Source organism: Arachis ipaensis, chromosome B10 (genome assembly GCF_059453495.1).
Source record: "Arachis ipaensis isolate K30076 ecotype BB chromosome B10, ASM5945349v1, whole genome shotgun sequence".
NCBI lineage: Eukaryota > Viridiplantae > Streptophyta > Magnoliopsida > Fabales > Fabaceae > Arachis > Arachis ipaensis.
Window position 1 is genome coordinate 31,237,809 of NC_142435.1, and position 20,092 is coordinate 31,257,900.

The following is a 20,092-nucleotide window of genomic DNA, read 5'->3' on the forward strand; positions in this document are numbered from 1 at the left end:
AAATGGAGTGAACCCTGAGTTGTACAAACTCATGCTCTTCCCGTTTGCTCTGAGAGATGGAGCAAAGCTATGCCTAGATTCCCAATCCATGGAGAGTTTGGATACTTGGGACAAGGTTGTAACTGAGTTTCTTACAAAATTCTTCCCACTAAAGAAGCTGACTAAGATTAGGGTGGAGGTTCAGACCTTCAGGCAGAAGGATGGTGAAACTCTTTATGAAGCTTGGGAGAGATACAAGCTACTGACTAGGCAATGTCCTCCAGACATGTTCTCCAAATGGACCCAACTAGATATCTTTTATGAGGGTTTGGGTGAAATGTCCAAAATGTGCTTAGATAATTCCGCAGGTGGTTCATTGCATAAGAAGAAGACACCAGAGGAGACTATTGAGCTTATTGAATTGGTTGCTAGCAACCAATATTTATACTCATCTAACAGGAATCCTGTGAACTCTGAGGCTCCTCAGAAGAAGGGTGTTATGGAAGTAGAAGCTCTTAATGCTATTCTTGCTCAGAACAAGCTTATGTCTCAGCAAATAAATCTACTTACTCAGCAGATGGGTGGAATGCAAGTCTCGACTATCAACACCCAAAATCCACCTCAATAGGTCTCTTATGACATGACAGGTAATTTTGTGCAAAATGATAATTATGATTATGCTCAATCCTCTTCTGAACAGATCAATTACATGGGGAGTGGTCCTAGAAATCCCAACAATGATCCATATTCTAAGACATATAATCAGGGACGGAGAAATCACCCAAATTTTGAATGGAGGGACCAACCTCAAAAACTTAAGAATTTCAACAATAATTCTCAAGGCGGCTTCCAACAGAACAATCACAATAACCGCCAATTTCAATCTCATCAACAACAACCACCTCCGCAAGCAAATTCTAAATCCCAAGAAGATTCTAATTGGGAGATTAATAGGAGTTTTATGTAGGAAACCAGAGCATCAATCAAGAATTTGGAGATTCAGATGGGTCAAATAGCCACAAAAGTTAATGAAATTGATAAGAGGACCACTAATAGCCTTCCTGGTAACACCATTCCAATTCCAAGAGAGGAATGCAAGGCTATCACCTTGATAAGTGGACAAATGGCAAGTACGGAAGCACAAGTTAATGAGGAGCCAGTTGAAAAAGAAGCTCTAGAAGAGAAGAAGGAAGAAGTAGAGCACGTCCCTCCAAAGCGTGCAGACAACCCATTTCCAGACTCTCTTGACACTTATCCTACATTGCCAAAGGCTCCTGAGTACAAGCCTAAAATGCCATATCCTCAGAGACTTCAACAGGAGACCAAGGACAAGCAGTTTTCAAAGTTCTTGGAAGTCTTCAGAAAGTTGCAAATCAATATTCCTTTTGCTAAGGTTTTGGAGCAAATGCCTCTCTATGTCAAATTCATGAAAGAGTTGTTGTCAAAGAAGAAGCCTTTAAAGGGAGATGAGATAGTGGTCCTGACTAAGGAATGCAGTGCCATAATTCAGAATAACTTACCAAGGAAGATGCCAGATCCAGGGAGCTTTCAAATTCCATGCACCATTGGGAACACAACCTTTGAGAAAGCGTTATGTAATCTGGGAGCAAGCATCAATTTAATGCCCTTGTCTGTGATGAAGAAGCTCCAAATCCAAGAGGCACAACCCACACGGATAGCATTACAGATGGCAGACAAATCTATAAAGTCTGCATACGGATTAGTGGAAAATATCTTGGTCAAAGTGGGTAAGTTCTTCCTCCCAGCAGATTTTGTGATTCTTGACACAGGGAAGGATGAGAATGCCTCTATAATTCTAGGAAGGCCATTCCTAGCCACTGAGAGAGCTCTAATTAATGTAGAAGTGGGTGAATTAGTGCTCAGAGTGCATAATGAGCAACTGGTCTTTCATGTCTTCAAAGATATACATTCAGCAGGTAAAGAAGAGAGGTGCATGATGCAGACTGAGCTTATTGATCCAAACCTTCAAGATCCCCCTGATGATGCACCACAGAATCTGCAGCTCAAACCTCCCTTGGTGACAATCAACAAACTTCTCCCTGACATCAAACCTAAGTTTGGTGTTGGGAATACAGCATCCACCAAGGGAGAGGGTCCTAAAAAGAAAGTACCCAGAGGATGGAGAAACAAAAAGATCCCCACTGAAGATTTTTCCCCAGGAATGAAAGTGGTGTTGACTAACAATCCAGTATGGATTTATACAGTAAACAGAATCCTCTCTTTGGAGCATATTGAGCTAATTTATGGAGACACAGGAAAGAAGTTCAAAGTAAGGGGTGAAGAGCTGAGCCCCTATGATCCTCCTCCTTAGAGGAGCTGACCGTCAAGCTAGTGACGGTAAAGAAGCGCTTGTCGGGAGGCAACCCGATAATTTCGTATCCTTAGTTATTTTTCGTAGTAGTGATTTTCTTATTTATTTGATTTTTATTGAGTTTTTACTGTTTTTCTTTCGTTTTAAGTGTGTTCTGATCATGCAACTATTTTGGAACAGGAACCGAACACTTTAAAAAAAAAGAGCACACGACGTGCAAGTGTCGCTGACGCGTACACGTCATATGTAAGTGCGAGAAAAATAAAAATTGAACAGAGAGTTAGGCAGGAGTGGTGCTGGTGGCATGCCTTGCGCACAAGCGAGCCCACGTGTACGCATCATTCACGCGTGCGCGTCGTTTGTGCTTTTTGCCACCCACGCGTGCGCGTACCTGACGCGTACGCGAGACCTTGAAAATCGGCGTCAACGAGTGTTTGGGCAGAGAGTTGTGCTGGCTTGGGGCTGGTACTGTGCTAGAGGCACAAACTTGATCACGCGTACGTGAACCCGACGCGTGCGCGTACTTTGCATAAATGGCCATCCACGCGTGTGCATTCATGACGCGTACGCGTCATATGAGAATTTTGGTTTCCAGACCACGCGAACAGAGAGTTCTGCGTGCACGCGACCGCCTTCGCGTGATTCGCACAAACCAAGGGCACGCATATGCATCACTTTCAAAATCGAGCGACCCACACGTACGGGTGCTGTACTGTACGCGTACGCGTCGCATGCGTCGCACAACTCCACTAGTGCGCCGCCTAGTTTTGATTTTCATTCTCTCTCCCTCCCAAATCCTAATTCTCTCTTGTTCTTTTATCCTTTTATTCTTCTTTCATCATACTATTCGTTTTTGTTTTCAGTTCTTCTTTGCTTGAGGACAAGCAAACCTTTAAGTTTGGTGTTGTGGCTTTTCTGTTTATTTTAATGGCACCAAAGGGAGGCGAATCATCTTCACAGAGGAGCACAGCCTGAAGAATGAGACGGCCACTAGGATAACTGAGGTGGTTGAGTTCCTTTCATTCTATATTTGCTCCCGTTCTTATTATGTTATATTCCTATTTTCTGCTATTTTACTTGGTTTCTGCATGATCCTTTGTTATTTCAATTCCTAGGTTCTAGTTAAATTAGTTATTTTTATTCTATTATTCATTTTTAATTCTGAAAAGTGTCTCATGTATTGCTTACTGAGCTTGAATCCAAAAGAAAAAGAAGAAAAAGATGTAATGCATGAGAAATTGAGTTTATTTTTTAGAGTAGTCTCATTTAATCAAATGTGGTGGTATTCTTTATGATTCTGAATGCATGACATAAACCATGCATGTTGAATTTGAATCAAAGAATGTTGATGTATAAGGAAAAGGAATTTAGAGAACTATTATGAATTTTCTAAAATTTGTAAAAGTTGATCCTTGAAGCAAAAGAAACAGCAAAGAAAAAAAAAGGATATAAAAGCAAGGTCCAAGGCTCTGAGCATCAATGACTAGGGAGGTCAGACATGATTAAAAGCTGAAAGAGTTGTTTCCCTAGTCATATGCTTGTGTTGTTCTTGTGTCAAGTAATCCTTGAGACAGAACATTTAGAGTCGAGATCAACTGCAATTAGTAGAGTATGCCAAAGGCTTTGAGCACCACTCTCTGGGAATAGCTAAAAGAAAAATCAGAACTTCAAAAGAGTTCCCCAGTTAAGTGCTTGTGGTGTTCTTATGTCAATTAACCCTTGAGACAGAACATTTAAAGTCACGGCTAGGCTCAAGGTGTAAAGCACCAGTTAATTGAGAATTAAGGGATATATACTATGTTCAAGGATTTAGCTGAGGCATAAAGATCATAGAACTCATAATATGATCCGGATTCTAATTTCGCATGACATTGACATTCCTCTGATTCAAAGGAGAGTGATATGCCAAAATTGTTCAGAATTGTAATAGATAAATCCTACTTTAAGAAGAGACACAAGCATAACTGAACTCTCATTTTTCATGCAAATTCACGTCTTAATCTTGTATTAGTTTTGGTTGCTTGAGGACAAGCAACAATTCAAGTTTGGTGTTATGATGCGTGAGCATCTTTCCTATCTTTTTCTAGTGAATTTGCATTCAATTTGTTGAGTTTAATCAAAAATTAATTATCTTTTAACCACTATGAATGCTACTTTGAGTTGTGTGCAATTCTGTTTAATTTAGGTAGCATTTGGTTGGATTTGATGGAGCTTTCACAGAAAATGAGAAGAAGGCTATATAGGGCAGGAATGGCTTAGAGGATGGAGAGGAAGCTTGCACAAATGGAAGAAGCACAAGAATTAAAGGAGATGACCAGCGAGGAGCGACGCGTGCACGTGATTTGGAGATTTGCACAGCGACGCGTGCGCGTACCTGACGCATACGCGTGACACGCGAAGAAGACCATCGACGCGTATGCGTGACTGACGTGTACGCGTGACATGCGCCACGTGCAGAAAACGCTGATTATTTAATTAATTCTGATTTAAACTTTATTTTTATTTTAAAATAAGAAAAGATATTATTTTAGTTTTAGAAAATAGATTTTAAATTAACGAGGATTAGATATAAAAGAAAAAAGAAACTTCTCTTCAGGGGATTCCAACATTATTCCACTTTTCATTCCACCTCAGCCCAATTTATAGTTTATCAGAATCCTAGTTTTCACTTTTTTCCATGAGCAACTAAACCTCCACTGTTAAGGTTAGGAGCTCTGTCTATTGTATGGATTAATTCTATTATTTTTCTATTTTAATTCATGTACTGATTTATAATTCAAGAATTGTTTTCGTTCTTTATCTTATGAATTTGGGTGGAACGGAAGTATGATCCTCTTTCTAATTGAGTTCTTGTATAACTTGGAAAAGCTCTTTACTTGAACAACAGCTTGAAAACAATTTCTCCTAAATTATAATTATCTGGACTTAACGGGATACGTGACATATAATCCTCTTATATTTGGATAATTAGGATTTTTGTGGCATAATAACTAGAATTAAACTTCACCCCCCTAATTGGAATTAATTGACCAAGAAATTGGTGGTTGACGAAAGTTAGAAGATACTAGAAAGATCTAAGGAATTAGGGTCTAGTCACATATAGTTTGCCAAAAATTAAATCTTGCATGATTAAAATAAATTAATAAGAAAAGTCAATCTGCAAAATAGATAACTTTGAAGCCTTAACTACATTCTCCATATTGTTTTTCCAACTTATTTACTTGCCTGTCTTCTGATATTCTGAGTTTACTGTTTAATGCTTTTGAACTCTCAAACACTATTTTCTGCTTGTCTAACAAAGTAAATTAATCAATCATTGTTGCTTAGTCCCTCAATCCTGATGGAATCGACTTTTACTCACCTAAAATATTACTTGGTATAACCCGGTGCACTTACTAATTAATTTGTGGTTATAAATTCTGCACCACTGCTATTTGAATTTTCAAATTTTAATTTACTCAATTCAATCCTTAAATATTTAATTATAGCTTACATTTGTTTTTGAGATAATCTTCGTTAATGACGTACTTAGTTGGTACGTGAATTTGTTAAAGTATCATATGGTAAAAGGGTAACTGTTATATGAGGTGACAAAATTTAATTTTGTTGAATGTAGTCTCTCTAATTACTAAAGAATAAGCGCTAAATCTCTCGAAATGAATGTTTCTCTTCGTTGATGTGACAATGATAAGGATATATAGTCAAATTTAGGTGAAATTCATTTGTAATATTGTGGATGGTGAAAATTTAATTACAGGTAAAATTGATAATTAAAAGTTGTTACATAATAATTTAATTATACATATCAAATTATTTAATAAGTGATTCGGGTGGGTTTCGTGAAAAATAGATTAAGTGAAAAATAATAGTTAAGATGAGAGATTAGGGGTAAGTAAACTTGTGAGGAAGATACTTCTATTAATGGCAAATAAGCAATATAAGAACTAATAATGAGGAAGAGAAGTGAAGAACAAGTGTTGAGACCTCCACTAATGTCACAAGAGGATGAATGAGTTTTGTTTAAAGTGGACAGGAATGGTTTACAGAGAAGAGAAGCTCTCAGAAGAGGATGAAGGTGAAGGTGAAAAAGTGAAAGTGAAGGATGAAAAGGGTTCAAGGTCTGTGAAGAAGAAGATGATCAAGGTGAAAGTGAAAAGTGAGAGTCTGGTCGAAGATGAAAAGGTTGCTTATAGAGGTGGCTTGGGGTCCTTTTTATAGTGTAAAACCATGATGAAGAGGACACCCTTGGCCAATAGTTTTAGTCAGACATTTGGTTTACTGCTCTTTCCAAGTCTTGTCAACTGAAAAGGTAGGAAGTTGATTCCCACACGTTAAACTAAAGTTCCTGACATGTGACATTAGTGAAGGGATATCTAGTTTGGTTTTCTTTTAACTAGATGACACCTTTACACTCTAAATCCAACTAATCCACTTCCACCAATATAGTTCCCACCGAAGAGAAATTCAACTCCTCAAGGTGTTCTTTTGGGTTCCATCCTTTTAGCCCAATACCTTTAGGAGGAACTTAACTCTTTTTTGCCCATGTTTGTAGGTCATTATAAAAATAGATTATGTACAAAAAAGGTTTATATTTTTAGTACAAATCATAAGGCCCCATGCAGTCTTTGAGGGTACAAAGTATTCCCTCAAGCTGCATTAAACTTTTTTGTACTCAACAGAACAAGAATAATTAATTTTTTTTTTGGGTAACATATCATAACTCTAAAGAATCAAATCTCCCTCTTTTATTTATAAATATTTCTGTATAATATGAATATAATTATGTACTCATAAAAAAATGAATAAAAGAATGTTATTGCGTAAATATTTTAAATATTAATAAAATAAATAAATAAATAAATAAGATTAATAAATAAATATTCATAATTTACTTGTATGAAAAAAAGAGGGATGATTTGATTTAATATAATAATTTAATATATAAAGAAATAAGAAGGAGAGAAACTCTTATCCTTTTAATTGGTCACGTTGTAAATTTGAGTACCTGAATTTGGACAGATACATAAGGAGAGAGAACACCTGGAAGGGTAGGGGAGAAGTGTTCCTCATCATCTCTGCTGGGGTATTTTTTACACACGCAGTATCATCACTGCTATCACCACCACCATCCAAATCCTCTGTCTTCTTCAACAATTGGGAGTTTTTCTTAGGGCAAAGGACGCTCCCACATTCAACTTTGCTCTGTCTTTTTACTCTATTTTCTTACTTGGTAAGACCCTTTTTCTTCTTTCTTTGTTTTTGTCTTAACCCCTCTCAGCCCCATGTATATTGGGTTGCTAATTTTGGAATTAGCTATAGAGATTCTTTGATAAAGATCTTTCACCTTACAACTTTGGATGTTATATCCTCATTTGTATACATTTCCAATGAAACCACAAATAAAAAAAATAAATTGAATTAAAATTATGAGCAATGTTCGTTTGTAACCATAAATAGATATTTAAAAATAAAAATAATTTATTTTAATTAATTTTTTTTTTGCAGGGGAGTGTATGATTTTAAGAAAAGTAGTAGCCATTTTTTTTTGCCCTTTTTTTAGGCAAGAAAAAGGAAGGTACCCATAACTTTCTTGCCCTATTTATGCTCGACTCTTTTTAGGAGCTTGGAGGGTGGGACACTTCACTTTTGAAATAGTTCCAAAAAAAAAAAAGAAGAAAGGTACCCATAACTTTCTTGCCCTATTTATGCTCAACTCTTTTTAGGAGCTTGGAGGGTGGGACACTTCACTTTTTTGGAACTATTTTGTACTACAAATTTCTTAAGATGCATCACTCACATTTTTTGAGTGTATAATTACTAAAGCAGTTTTCTCATGTATTGCAGGATGCTTGCAGAATAATATAACATAAACATTGGCTCTTGATAAAGAAGCCTTTTGGAATTAAAATTCTAACTTCTAAAACTGAAATTAGACATAGTACTGTTTAACGTACTTGAAATTGATGGGGCCGATGGTTGTTCCATGATCCGGGTCCAGCAAGATGCGGTGTCCGTTGGGGTGTACCTCAGAAACAATGTAAGGACCCTCCCATTTGGGATCCCATTTTGGCAAAGACATCTTTCTTATTACCGCGTCTACTGATTTTTAGTACCAGATCTCCTTCTAGAAACATCCTGGGCCGAATGTGCTTGTCATAAGCTAATGCCAGTCTCCGGTGATATTCTTCCATCTTGCTTCCCACGACTTCTCTTTTTCCTTCCAACTCTTGCAACTCAGCTTCACGATCCCTTGACTTTTAAAATACGCGTCAACTTCCTACAAGTAACTGGGGTGTTCTCGTCTTCCTCCATGTTCTCCAGATTCGCGAACAGAGGTGGTAAGGGGGTTCTATACCTCGTTTGATCTCTAGCCATCACGTCGAAGTGTTCCTCCCCAGTGGAGTCGCCAGATGATTCGGGTGGGTTTCGTGAAAAATAGATTAAGTGAAAAATAATAGTTAAGATGAGAGATTAGGGGTAAGTAAACTTGTGAGGAAGACACTTCTATTAATGGCAAATAAGCAATACAAGAACTAATAATGAGGAAGAGAGGTAGAGAACAAGTGTTGAGACCTCCACTAATGTCACAAGAGGATGAATGAGCTTTGTTTAAAGTGGACAGGAATGGTTTACAGAGAAGAGAAGCTCTCAGAAGAGGATGAAGGTGAAGGTGAAAAAGTGAAAGTGAAGGATGAAAAGGGGTTCAAGGTCTGTGAAGAAAAAGATGATCAAGGTGAAAGTGAAAAGTGAAAGTCTGGTTGAAGGTGAAGGTGAAAAGTGAAAATGAAGGATGAAAAGAGGTTCAAGGTCTGTGAAGAAGAAGATGATCAAGGTGAAAGTGAAAAGTGAGAGTCTAGTTGAAGGTGAAGGTGAAAAGTGAAAATGAAGGATCGAAGATGAAATGGTTGCTTACAGAGGTGGCTTGGAGTCCTTTTTATAGTGTAAAACCATGATGAAGAGGACACCCCTTGGCCAATGGTTTTAGTCTGACATTTGGTTTACTGCTATTTCCAAAATATCTTTAGGTACTCCTGTCACCTCAAGTCTTGTCAACTGAAAAGGTAGGAAGTTGATTCCCACACGTTAAACTAAAGCTCCTGACATGTAACATTAGTGAAGGGACATCTAGTTTGGTTTTCTTTCAACTAGATGACACCTTTACACTCTAAATCCAACCAATCTACTTCCACCAATATAGTTCCCATTGAAGAGAAATTTAACTCCTCAAGGTGTTCTTTTGGGTTCCATCCTTTTAGCCCAATACCTTTAGGAGGAACTTAACTCTTTTTTGACCATGTTTGTAGGTCATTATAAAAATAGATTATGTACAAAAAATATTTATATTTTTAGTACACAATCAATAAGTCTCAATTATTAACTACTGTATGTAAGTTTTTACTATCATGAAAATTTTTTTGTCAATAACTTGGTGGAAACTCAAGTGCAGTCGACTTCACGTGAAGTTGATAACCGAGAGTCTTTAAATGATTTAACTGATTTAACTAAATTTTCAAATTCACGTAAAGTCGACTACACGTGAGTTTTCACATAATAACTTTTGACTAAGTTATCCTAATTCGTAATTCCCAAATCCGAAGCATTTTTCTAGAAATTGGACCAATCAACCGGTTCAATAAAAAAAAACCGAAAATCAGTTTTCTTTTTCGGGTTGAACCCCTTTCGAGAAGCGGTTTCAAACCGGAAAACGGCCTAACCCCAAACTAAAGCGCTGTGCAAAGTGCAAAGTGCAAAGTGCAAAGGAGGGAGAAGAGGAGAATGGTTTGGGCGTCGAGGGTTTAGTTTAGGGTTTAGGCCCTTCTCGTTTGCACAGCGCCTTTCTTCTCTGTCTCTCTGAGCCGGCGTCTTTCACTCCACCGCCGCCTCTCTTGCTTCCGTCGTCGCCTTCAGCGCTTGCTCTCGTGTCCGTTGCTTCTGCTGTGGTTTTCTTCCGCCGCTGCCTCAGTTCCGGTAGGTCCTCTGTCCTCTGATCCGTTGTAGTTTATTCTTTCCGCTGTTAATTCCTTGTCATTCCTTACATATTAGAATTTCGACTTTGGCCGTAAATTTTAACAGGCTTTTGTTTCAATGAGCATGGAGACTGCCAATGATTCAGGTTCCTTGAACATTGTTGTTCATTTTTCTTTGATCCCCGCTCTCTCTAAATCGTCGCAATTATTTATATTCATTTTTTATTTTTGTTATTGGTAATGGCAGAGATGAGTTTGGGTGGAGATGGTCATGTAAGAAGAAGGAGCAGGAAAAAAGCCGTGGCTGAGAGTGGAGCAAGAGAACATAAAGAGCAATTAGAGAAACTTAAACAGAAGGTTAAATGCTTTATTGCTTGTTGCGTTGGTGTTTACTGAGTACCTTTTTACCATTATAAATTCGTGGTTAACTTGTATCTATAGTTAAATGGTGATCTTAGTTGGGATTAAGGTCCATGACATTACTTGTTCTTATTTCAAAGGTTTCCTGCGGTTTAACTGAATGGTATTGTACATCTGTATTCATTGTCTTGAAAATGAATGTAGATGCTCAAAATTTAAATAGAGAGAACAATGGAAGGTTTTGATAAAGTAATCCATTGATGTAAAAGTATGCAGGTTCGGAATTTAAATTGGATGATGCTTGATGGATGGACTATCTTATTATTCCTTCTTCTTTATCTATTCGGATTTATTCTACTGGTTGTGTTAACAACTTTTCCATCTCAGGACCCAGAATTTTACGAGTTCTTGAAAGAGCATGACCAGGAGTTGCTTCAGTTCAGTGATGAGGATATTGATGTGAGTGTGCTATATACTTACTACTATTTGTTTTTTTTTCTAGTTATTTATTTACGTGTGGTTACTGATTTGCTACTATTATGTTGCTCTCTCAGTATTAGAAACTATCTAAACTTGCTTGTTTGTTTGTCCAGGAAAATGTGGGTTCTGACATGGAAGATGGAGATGTACAGCCAGATGAGGAGACTAGTGACCAAGAAATTCAAGAGAAGGAAAAACAATTGTCTAAGAAAGTTATAACTACCTCTATGGTTGAATCATGGTGCAAATCCATTCATGAAAAAGGGAGTGTAAATGCAGTCCATTCTCTGATGAAGGCTTTTAGGACAGCATGCCACTATGGCGATGATGGGGGGAATGAGTCTACAACAAAGTTTAGTGTAATGTCAAGCGCTGTTTTCAACAAAATAATGTTGTCTGTACTTAATGAAATGGATGGAATACTAAAGAAATTGTTGAAGCTCCCGGCTTCTGGTGGAAATCATGAGACCATAAAAAATTTGATGACCACGATGCAATGGAAGAGTCATAGCCATTTAGTGAAGTCATACCTTGGAAATGCTCTTCATGTTTTGAACCAAATGACTGACACTGATATGATATCATTTACTTTACGTCGGATTAAATACTCTTCACTGTTTCTGGCTGCTTTTCCGTCACTCCTAAGGAAGTATATTAAGGTATGAATAAGCAATTGGTCATTGACTCACAGTAGTATTTTGGAGTTTATATTGCATATGTCTCCCCTTGGTAATTGGTTGGGATATCCTTCCTCGCATTTTATAATTCTATAATTGATGGATAAACATCAATCAAGTAAAAACTTCAAGAATCTTGAATTTGATGATAGATTGTTCCTGTGAATAAACATGATTAAAGGCAATATAGAACAAAATTTCAAAATTAACTTTCTATTGCTTTCTTACAAAATGGAAAATGGCAATATAGAACATTTTGCTGAGACTGTGGTTTGGGCCTTTCTAACATTCTGGCAATGTGGCTTAATATGTCTTGTCCATTGATTTAGCAAACTAATATTGCTGAATTTATCAGGTGGTCCTTCATTTCTGGGGTACTGGGGGAGGTGCCCTTCCAGTTTTCTCATTTCTATTCATCAGAGATTTATGTGTACGCATTGGATCTCTCTGCATTGATGAATGCTTCAGAGGAATATATAAAGCCTATGTTTTGAATTGCCACTTTGTAAATGCGGTGAAACTTCAACATATCCAATTCCTTGGCAATTGCATCATTGAACTTGTTGGCGTGAATCTTCAGGCTGCGTATCAACATGCATTTATTTTCATCCGGCAGTTGGCTATGATTTTAAGGGACGCACTTAACACAAAAACTAAGGTGCTTTATTAGCCTTGTAAATTTTCTTTATTCTTAGGTATCATATGAAGTACTTCATCATATTTTGAATTTATGGAAATGTTCTGCCAAACTGATCGTATTTGTGTTTTAATTAAAGTCACTTCATACTACTTGAATAATTTTCTATTATTGCCTGCTGATGTATTCCTTTCCCATGTTGAAAGTAATTGTTTGTGCTTTAGACACTGCTTATTTGAACATAACTTAATGTGTTTTTTAATCTCTAATTGGATGTATTCTTTAGGAATCTTTCCGGAAGGTTTGCGAATGGAAATACATGAACTGTCTTGAACTTTGGACTGGTGCCATCTGTGCCTACAGTTCAACATCGGACTTTAAACAACTTGCATATCCTCTGACCCAAATAATTTCTGGGGTAGCCCGTCTAGTTCCAACAGCTAAATATTTCCCCCTTAGGTTGAGATGTGTCAGAATGCTGAACCGGATCGCAGCTTCTACTCACTCTTTTGTACCAGTATCTATGCTCCTTTTGGACATGCTGGAGATGAAAGAGCTGAATAAGCCCCCTACAGGAGGTGTTGGTAAAGCTGTTGACTTACGCAGTATATTGAAGGTACTTATAACTTGAATCAATGTCAGCGTTCTTTTTTGATGTCGTCTAACATAAGAGGAAACGTTATTCTGTATTAGGTTAGCAAGCCAACACTAAAGACTAGAGCATTTCAAGAGGCGTGCATTTTTTATGTGGTTGAAGAGCTTGCTGAGCACTTGGCACAGTGGAGTTATTCCGTTGCATTCATGGAGTTGTCTTTTATTCCACTTGTGAGGTTGCGTAGCTTTTGTAAATCGACCAAAGTTGATAGGTTTCGGAAGGAAATGAGGCAGCTTATACGCCAGGTATTAAATTGTGATGGTGAAAGTTGGATTTTCGTTTAGTTACCCCATTTCTCTGCAGTGGCTTTTTTCTCTTAATATATTTCTTCTTTCCTCGTCCAGATTGAGGCCAACTGTGACTTCGTGAATGAAAGGCGCATGTCAGTTTCCTTTTTACCTAGTGATCTGGCTGCATCATCTTTTCTTGAGGTTTGTTTATAATATGTTTTTACTTTGATGGAATAAGTGTTTCAGTTTTCTCCCCATTTTCCCTTACCTGCACATAAACTGGGTGTTTCTAAGCCATTATTACACTTCACACTCGCTACTGCTATGATGGACTGATGTTTCATTTATGATTATGAGGATGATTTTCCTTTCCTTTCCTTTTTCTTTTTGTCCCTCGTGTTTTTTTCTAGATTATCCTACCACATTCAAGCATGTATTTATCCTTGAGAATTAAAAACGTTAATCAAATGTTGTTAGGATGAAAAGAAGTCAGCCTCAAGTGCATTATCAAAGTATGTTGTAACACTCCGCCAGAGAGCAGAGCAAAAGAATACTTCATTAATGGAATCCAGGTTTGAAATATTGCAGAGTTTGTTATCCCTGATGCAATCATGGTCATGACTCATGACACAGATTCTAACATAACATAAAAATTTCCAGTGTTCTTGTGGGAGAGGAAGCCTCTGTTTTTGGGAAAGAAATATCAGATAGCGATGAAGAGGATGCTAAAAAGAACGAGGAGGGAGCTGCCATCTTTAGTTCATCATGGTTACCTGGAACTGGAAATGACTCTAAGTATGACAAACTCTCTTTCTGGTCTTTTTTTTTTACCCGACTGACAAACTCATGCATGTGTATTGGCAGAGTTACTTGTACATTTTTCTTAGCGAAATTTTCTTTTTCAGGATAAATCACCCCAAAGAAACAAAAGGGAAGAAGAGAAAGCAACAGCGGAAAGAGAGAGCGATTGATGATGATGTCGTGGAGGACTTGGTACTAAGTTCTGATGAGGATGAACCTTCTACCAGGGAAGATGATAATGTTGATAATGGGCCTCCAAAACTAAAGCAGAAGAACAAGAACAAGAACAAGCACAAGCACAAGCACAAACCAAAAAGGTTTAAAACAAAATAAATCGCAGATGTCTAGTTAGCATTCCCTGTCTCTATTTCTCCTTATATGGTGAAAATGGAAAAATTTTTGTAGTTTTATGATATTAATTATTTAGTTTACATTTTTACTTTCCAAGGAAAGATGTTTATTTGAAAGCAATGGCACTGCAATTATTAAGTTATATCGTTGTAATATTAATTTTTGAATTAATACAAATACGGGCTATATTTTTATATTTTTAATAGATCATGCAATTGAGAATGGATATCATGTACTTTTCAATTTTGGTCGCATCATGTAACTTTTGAACGTGGTTGTATATATTGTTTAGGTGAGTCTTATACTCTTATAGTTACAGTGCTTAAAAGTGTTTGTCTAATTCATCAAAAAGCCTTAAAAATTAATATTTAGTTTTTAAAATATAAAAATAAATTATTATTAAATATTTAAATTTGTCATATAAAATAAGTTAGACAAAAATTAAATTAAGTTATAGGCATTATAAAATTTACTTTTACCTTAAATCAGTTTTACGTGGCCTGCTTTCCGACTAAGCCTTTGAACGTGTCATCCGTCCATCACTATGTGTAACAATTGAAAGAGAATTTGAACTTTGAACATAGGTACCTCAGTTACAAAGGTAAATTCAGGAAGGGAGAAAAAGGCTGGCTGTAAATAACTTTAACAGAGAAAACTGAAATTTTATAGAAGAAAAATAATTCAAATCCTAACTCATTTTTCTAATTACCTTCTTGATTTTTAAATTTTGTATTTTTTGATGTTTTTAAAAATATATTAAAATGATAAATTAATAGTTGAATCATTATTCAACTGTCAATAGAGGCAGAGGGTATTTATTGTGGTTTAAAACTAGAATTTAATTTTGATGTACCATAGTATAAAATAGTTTTACACGTGCATCCAAATTATGTAATGCTACATCAGTAAAAATAACTACTTTTTATATTGATTGCGTGAATGATAATCCAAAAAAATTGATGTAATTGCACGACTGTATAAAATACTTTACATTTTTAGTGTATCAAAATTAAACTCTTAAAATTATTATTAAATTAGTTATTATATATTTTTATATAAATATATATAATATTTAATTTATTTTTAATATGTATTTTATATTTTAATATATATTTTATTTATTGATTTAATAATTAATTTTAATATAGATATAGCATACTTAATTTTGTTTTGTTCATGGTAAATTGGTAATTCACTAATTTTTACGGTTTTTTTTTTTTTTTTTTTTTTCAGTAGATAGATTAGATAACCTCTAATTTTAAGTATTACCCACTCACGCACACCACACCACACTCACATACACAATTCAATTCAGCTACAGCTGAAATCGAATCTGAGATGGAGCTATATGAGGCCAACAAATAGGCCATCGGTACAGAACCTTGCCACATTCTTACGGCTTTGAACGGGTTTCAAGACCCACCAAAAGACTCACCAACTAGGCAACGACCCATGGACGGTAAAGGTTCTCGTTAGAGACAGTTGCCTAAGTGCCAATTATGGATATAATGATTCAGGACATTTAAATTCCTAAATCATAAAGAGCCACCAATTAATCCGGAAACATATTATGGTATTAAAAACGAACTTAATTTTCATATATCATTAATATAAAAGAAATTTATATAAATAATCAATTATATATTGTTATGAATAGAGGCGGCAAGCGGAGAAGTCTGTCCGTCCCGCTCCGCCTAATGAGACAACCGTATTAATAAATTTATAATTTCACAACCATATTAATAAATTTATAATTTTTAAAAGCATAAAAAATTATATTTTTTATATTCATAAACATTAAAATTTTTGTAATTATAAATATCTAATAAACATAATTATAAACCAAGTTTTCATCCAAAACATAAGTATAAATATTTTCTCCAAAAGCAAAATAAACATAATCTAAAACATAATTATAAATAGAGTAAAGTATCGTTTTTGTCCCCAATGTTTGGAGTAAGTCTCAAAGTTGTCCCTAACATTTGAATCGTCCTATTTAAGTCCCTAACGTTTCAAAATTGACTCAATGTTGTCCTGCCGTTAAAAATCTGTTAACGGAATTGACGGCAGGACAAAATTGAGACGATTTTGAAACGTTAGGGACTTAAATAGGACGAACACGTTGGGACAAAAACAATACTTAAATATGATTAAAAAATAATTGAATAACTATGTATCGTAAAGGATAAAGTTAAAATTTATTTCTATGTATCGTTTTTATCCCCAACGTTTTCGTCCTATTTAAGTCCCCAACGTTTCAAAATCATCTCAATTTTGTCCCACCGTCAATTCTATTAACAGATTTCTAACGGCAGGACAACATTGAGTCAATTTTGAAACGTTAAGGCTGAAATAGGACGATTCAAACGTTAGGGACAACTTTGAGACTTATCCCAAATATTGGGGACAAAAACGATACTTTATTCTTATAAATATTGTCTCCAAAGTAACATAAACATAATCCAAACCACTCAATTTTGAACTTCATACTCTTGTAAGTTAGGTTGGAGGAAGTTAGGTTTTGGCAAAAAAATTGCAAAAATGCTCCCTCACTAAAAAAACTAAGTCCGGCGGGAAAGTCCGTTCCGCTCCGCCAAAGTCCACGGTTTAAGCGGTGCGGGTTAGGCGGGCTTTTGCTATTTGGCGGTTCTAATTTTCCAGCTCGGTCCGTCTTTTATGGCGGGTTACACGAGTCGACTCGACGGGTTTAGGCCCGTTTGCTACCCGTAGTTATGAATTTAATTTTGATGTACTGAGTGTGTAAAATAAGTTTACATGTGTATCTAATCATTGTAAAAAATAACTACTATTTTTATTGACGGCGTGAATGGTCATTCAAAACACAGATTTAAAATTAAATTTTTTATAAAAAGAAAAAAATAGGTTGGATATTTGTTGAGTGTTGGATTGAGGTGTAAAAAAGAGCCCAATGCCCAATGGGCCATCCACCAGTTAGGGTTTCGTCTTCCCTATAAATTCCTGAACCCTATCTTGCATTATTTCCCAGTCGCAGCCTGCGCTCTCTAATCGGAACACCGCCGCCGCCAGATCGTGTTCGGTATCTGAGGTTCAGTTTTTAACCACCATGAGGGCCAAGGTAGAACCTCCTTCTTAAATCATTCTTTCTTGTATTTTCAAATTTCCGTTCTGATTTGTGGTGTGTTTGTGCAGTGGAAGAAGAAGCGTATGAGGAGACTCAAGAGGAAGCGCAGAAAGATGAGACAGAGATCCAAGTAATCGAGACTAGTTTTGTTTCCTTTCTCAATGTTTTTTTCTTTGTTCCCAGAAACATCGTGTTCTAGTACTTAACTCGTTTTATTTTTCTTAATGTTATGGATTTTATGGATCTTATTTTAGCTCAAGTATGCTTGTTAATTTCTAAAATGTGTGTCTTTTTATGCGGTTTGGATTATTGATTATACACTAGGGTTTAGCGCTTTATGTATCTGGTGTCGTTTACCGATCTAGTTTTTCTTTTAACTGTTTATATTGATTAATTGTTTTTAAGTGTAATCATAGCTATTATTAGTTTTAGATTTTTATTAAGAATAATTAGTGTATAATTGTCCAAATACCAATTTTGCAAATCAACTTACCCCTGAGCCCGCAAACAGTAAATTTGAGTGTTATGGGGTTTGTTCTTTAGCATTAAGGTGACTGGGGTAGTGGTTGAAGCTGGAATGAACTGTGAAACCATTCTTTTCATGATTGCTTGTGCTCTAGTTGTGAAGATATGATACCATAGAGACTGGATAGATTGAAAATGCAAGATTTTAAATATAAGTTGTAACTTATAGCAACATCTAAATTACGTTGTTTTAATTTTTTATTTTAGGGTTAATACAAAGTTTAAATACCCAAATGTTTCACAAGAAAAGAATTGTAGTCTAGTTTATGAATTTTAGGAGTTCCTGTTCGTCTGAATTAGAACTTTCTCCAAGGAACTACTCTACTTTTTGTGAGGGTAGAATTAGAATTTAATTTGCATGTTCCCATTATTATACTCAAAGCGAGTGATTGTAGAATGGAGAGATCTCCGGAGCTTTGATAATAAAAAAGGACAAAAAATTCATATTCATTACTCTAGTTTTGTTTCTGGCTCTCTCATTAACCCCCGATGAGATCCTCTAAAGTCTAAACTAATGTTATCACTTAATGAAATGGCAAAGGTTGCGTCCTCAATTCATCCAACAATAACTAAAAGGCACCTACTTCAATGAAGATGTAAATAATGCTTCTCATGAATATCTTTTGTTTCAAAGGCTAACTTATTTGTTTAGCCATACTTAAAATAAAAATAACACACTTTTAAAAATAACTTGATAAATAATAAGTCTTAAGGTCTCAAACATAATAAAGTTAATTGATATCCTCCCAAAATGAGGATACCAATAGTTGAACAACGACGCATAAACATCAACCCCACCCTCGTAGTCATATACTGTTGGAACCAGCACAACATGTACATTGCAGTATTTATTTTAGCACTGATGAGAGCCTCCGAAATACCTTCCTAGTACCCATTCAAAATCAAAGAATGCATATCAACTAGCACACACCCTGCAAAAGAAACCATAAGGATTTAGGAACATATAAAAATTGCCTAAAGATCACATAACAAACTGCATGGGACACTACCACCCATCCAGACCAAGAAATCCAAATCCCAATAAATCACTAGAGTAGAAGATATACATAAAATTTATAGGAGCGCTGCCGGGAATCCGCGAGACACACAACCGCCGAGAGGCAAAGGAGGAGAAAGGAGCAAAGGGCAGAGTAGAGGCAAGACGAGACAGCACCGCCGGGAATCCACGAGACACAGAACCGCCGAGAGGCAAAGGAGGAGAGAGGAGCAAAGGGCAGAGTAGAGGCAAGATGAGACAGCACCGCCGGGACTTCGATTTGGTGACGACTGACGAGATGAGACAAGGATCGGCAACGTGGGAGATCGACGAGAGGCAGCTCGCAAAGAAGAGGAATTGGAGCGTGCCGTCGCGAACCACGATGGCTTGATGCTGCGAGACTGAAGTGAGGACCGCGAGACTGAGGCAAGGCCACAGGCGCAGGGAGCTCAGGGAACACCTGAACAACGAGGAGCGAGGACAGACGAGGGAGTTGAGCTGCTGAAGCCAAGGGTCTGGGTCTCTCAGGGAAGGGTTAGTGCCGGCTGTGGAGTGTGTTTTTGAGAAGGAAAACCTAATTTTTTATTCAAGTAACTATTTATACTTTACAAAAGTACCCTTAAAAAAAGATGGTAGCCCGCCTCGTGATTTTGGCGGTGCGGTTTAGGCGGATTTTTAAAATTTAGCGAGTTCAAAATCTCGTCCCGACCTGTCTTTTTTGGCGGTTTTGACAGTTTGACTTGGTGGGTTCGACCCATTTTGCCACCGCTACATTTAATAATGTAGAATTATATACTCTTTTTCTGTTGTTGATTAAATGCTGGTTAGATTTTAATAAAAGTGTTTAGACTTTTTCTTATAATAATAGAATTGGAGTATTAGTAGTCCCATTGAAACTAATGAAAAAGATCATTTACATGTATAGGTAAAAATTTAAAAATTAATATAAACAACCACCCTTATTTCAATATTTTCATAATTGTTGAATAAATTATATT

The 20,092-nt window shown here is 36.3% G+C and overlaps 1 protein-coding gene, 1 long non-coding RNA gene and 1 other non-coding gene across 3 annotated transcripts; 2 read left to right on the forward strand and 1 right to left on the reverse strand.

Annotated features, from left to right (window-relative positions):
• Positions 1-163: 163 nt before the first annotated feature.
• On the reverse strand, positions 164-270 carry LOC148579579 (small nucleolar RNA R71). Its single transcript, XR_015896628.1, has one exon. It is a non-coding gene; the product is annotated as a small nucleolar RNA R71 (small nucleolar RNA).
• A 9,774-nt stretch (positions 271-10,044) lies between these two features.
• Positions 10,045-14,672, forward strand: LOC107623428 (Noc2p family). Its single transcript, XM_016325678.3, has 12 exons — positions 10,045-10,279; positions 10,385-10,424; positions 10,526-10,635; positions 11,026-11,097; positions 11,232-11,777; positions 12,151-12,453; positions 12,719-13,048; positions 13,126-13,332; positions 13,432-13,518; positions 13,795-13,889; positions 13,978-14,112; positions 14,223-14,672. The coding sequence occupies exons 2-12, from the start codon at positions 10,397-10,399 to the stop codon at positions 14,449-14,451; spliced, it is 2,142 nt and encodes a 713-aa protein (XP_016181164.1). The 5' UTR covers positions 10,045-10,279; positions 10,385-10,396; the 3' UTR covers positions 14,452-14,672.
• A 2,754-nt stretch (positions 14,673-17,426) lies between these two features.
• On the forward strand, positions 17,427-17,853 carry LOC107621577 (uncharacterized). The gene is made up of 2 exons (XR_001615852.3): positions 17,427-17,566; positions 17,641-17,853. It is a non-coding gene; the product is annotated as an uncharacterized LOC107621577 (long non-coding RNA).
• Positions 17,854-20,092: the final 2,239 nt, after the last annotated feature.

Coding starts and splice junctions, on each gene's coding strand:
- LOC107623428 (XM_016325678.3), top strand. CDS start 10,397: ATGAGCATGGAGACTGCCAATGATTCAG. Junction 13,049..13,125: donor ACTTACGCAGTATATTGAAG/GTACTTATAACT, acceptor ATTCTGTATTAG/GTTAGCAAGCCAACACTAAA. Junction 13,333..13,431: donor TGAGGCAGCTTATACGCCAG/GTATTAAATTGT, acceptor TTCCTCGTCCAG/ATTGAGGCCAACTGTGACTT.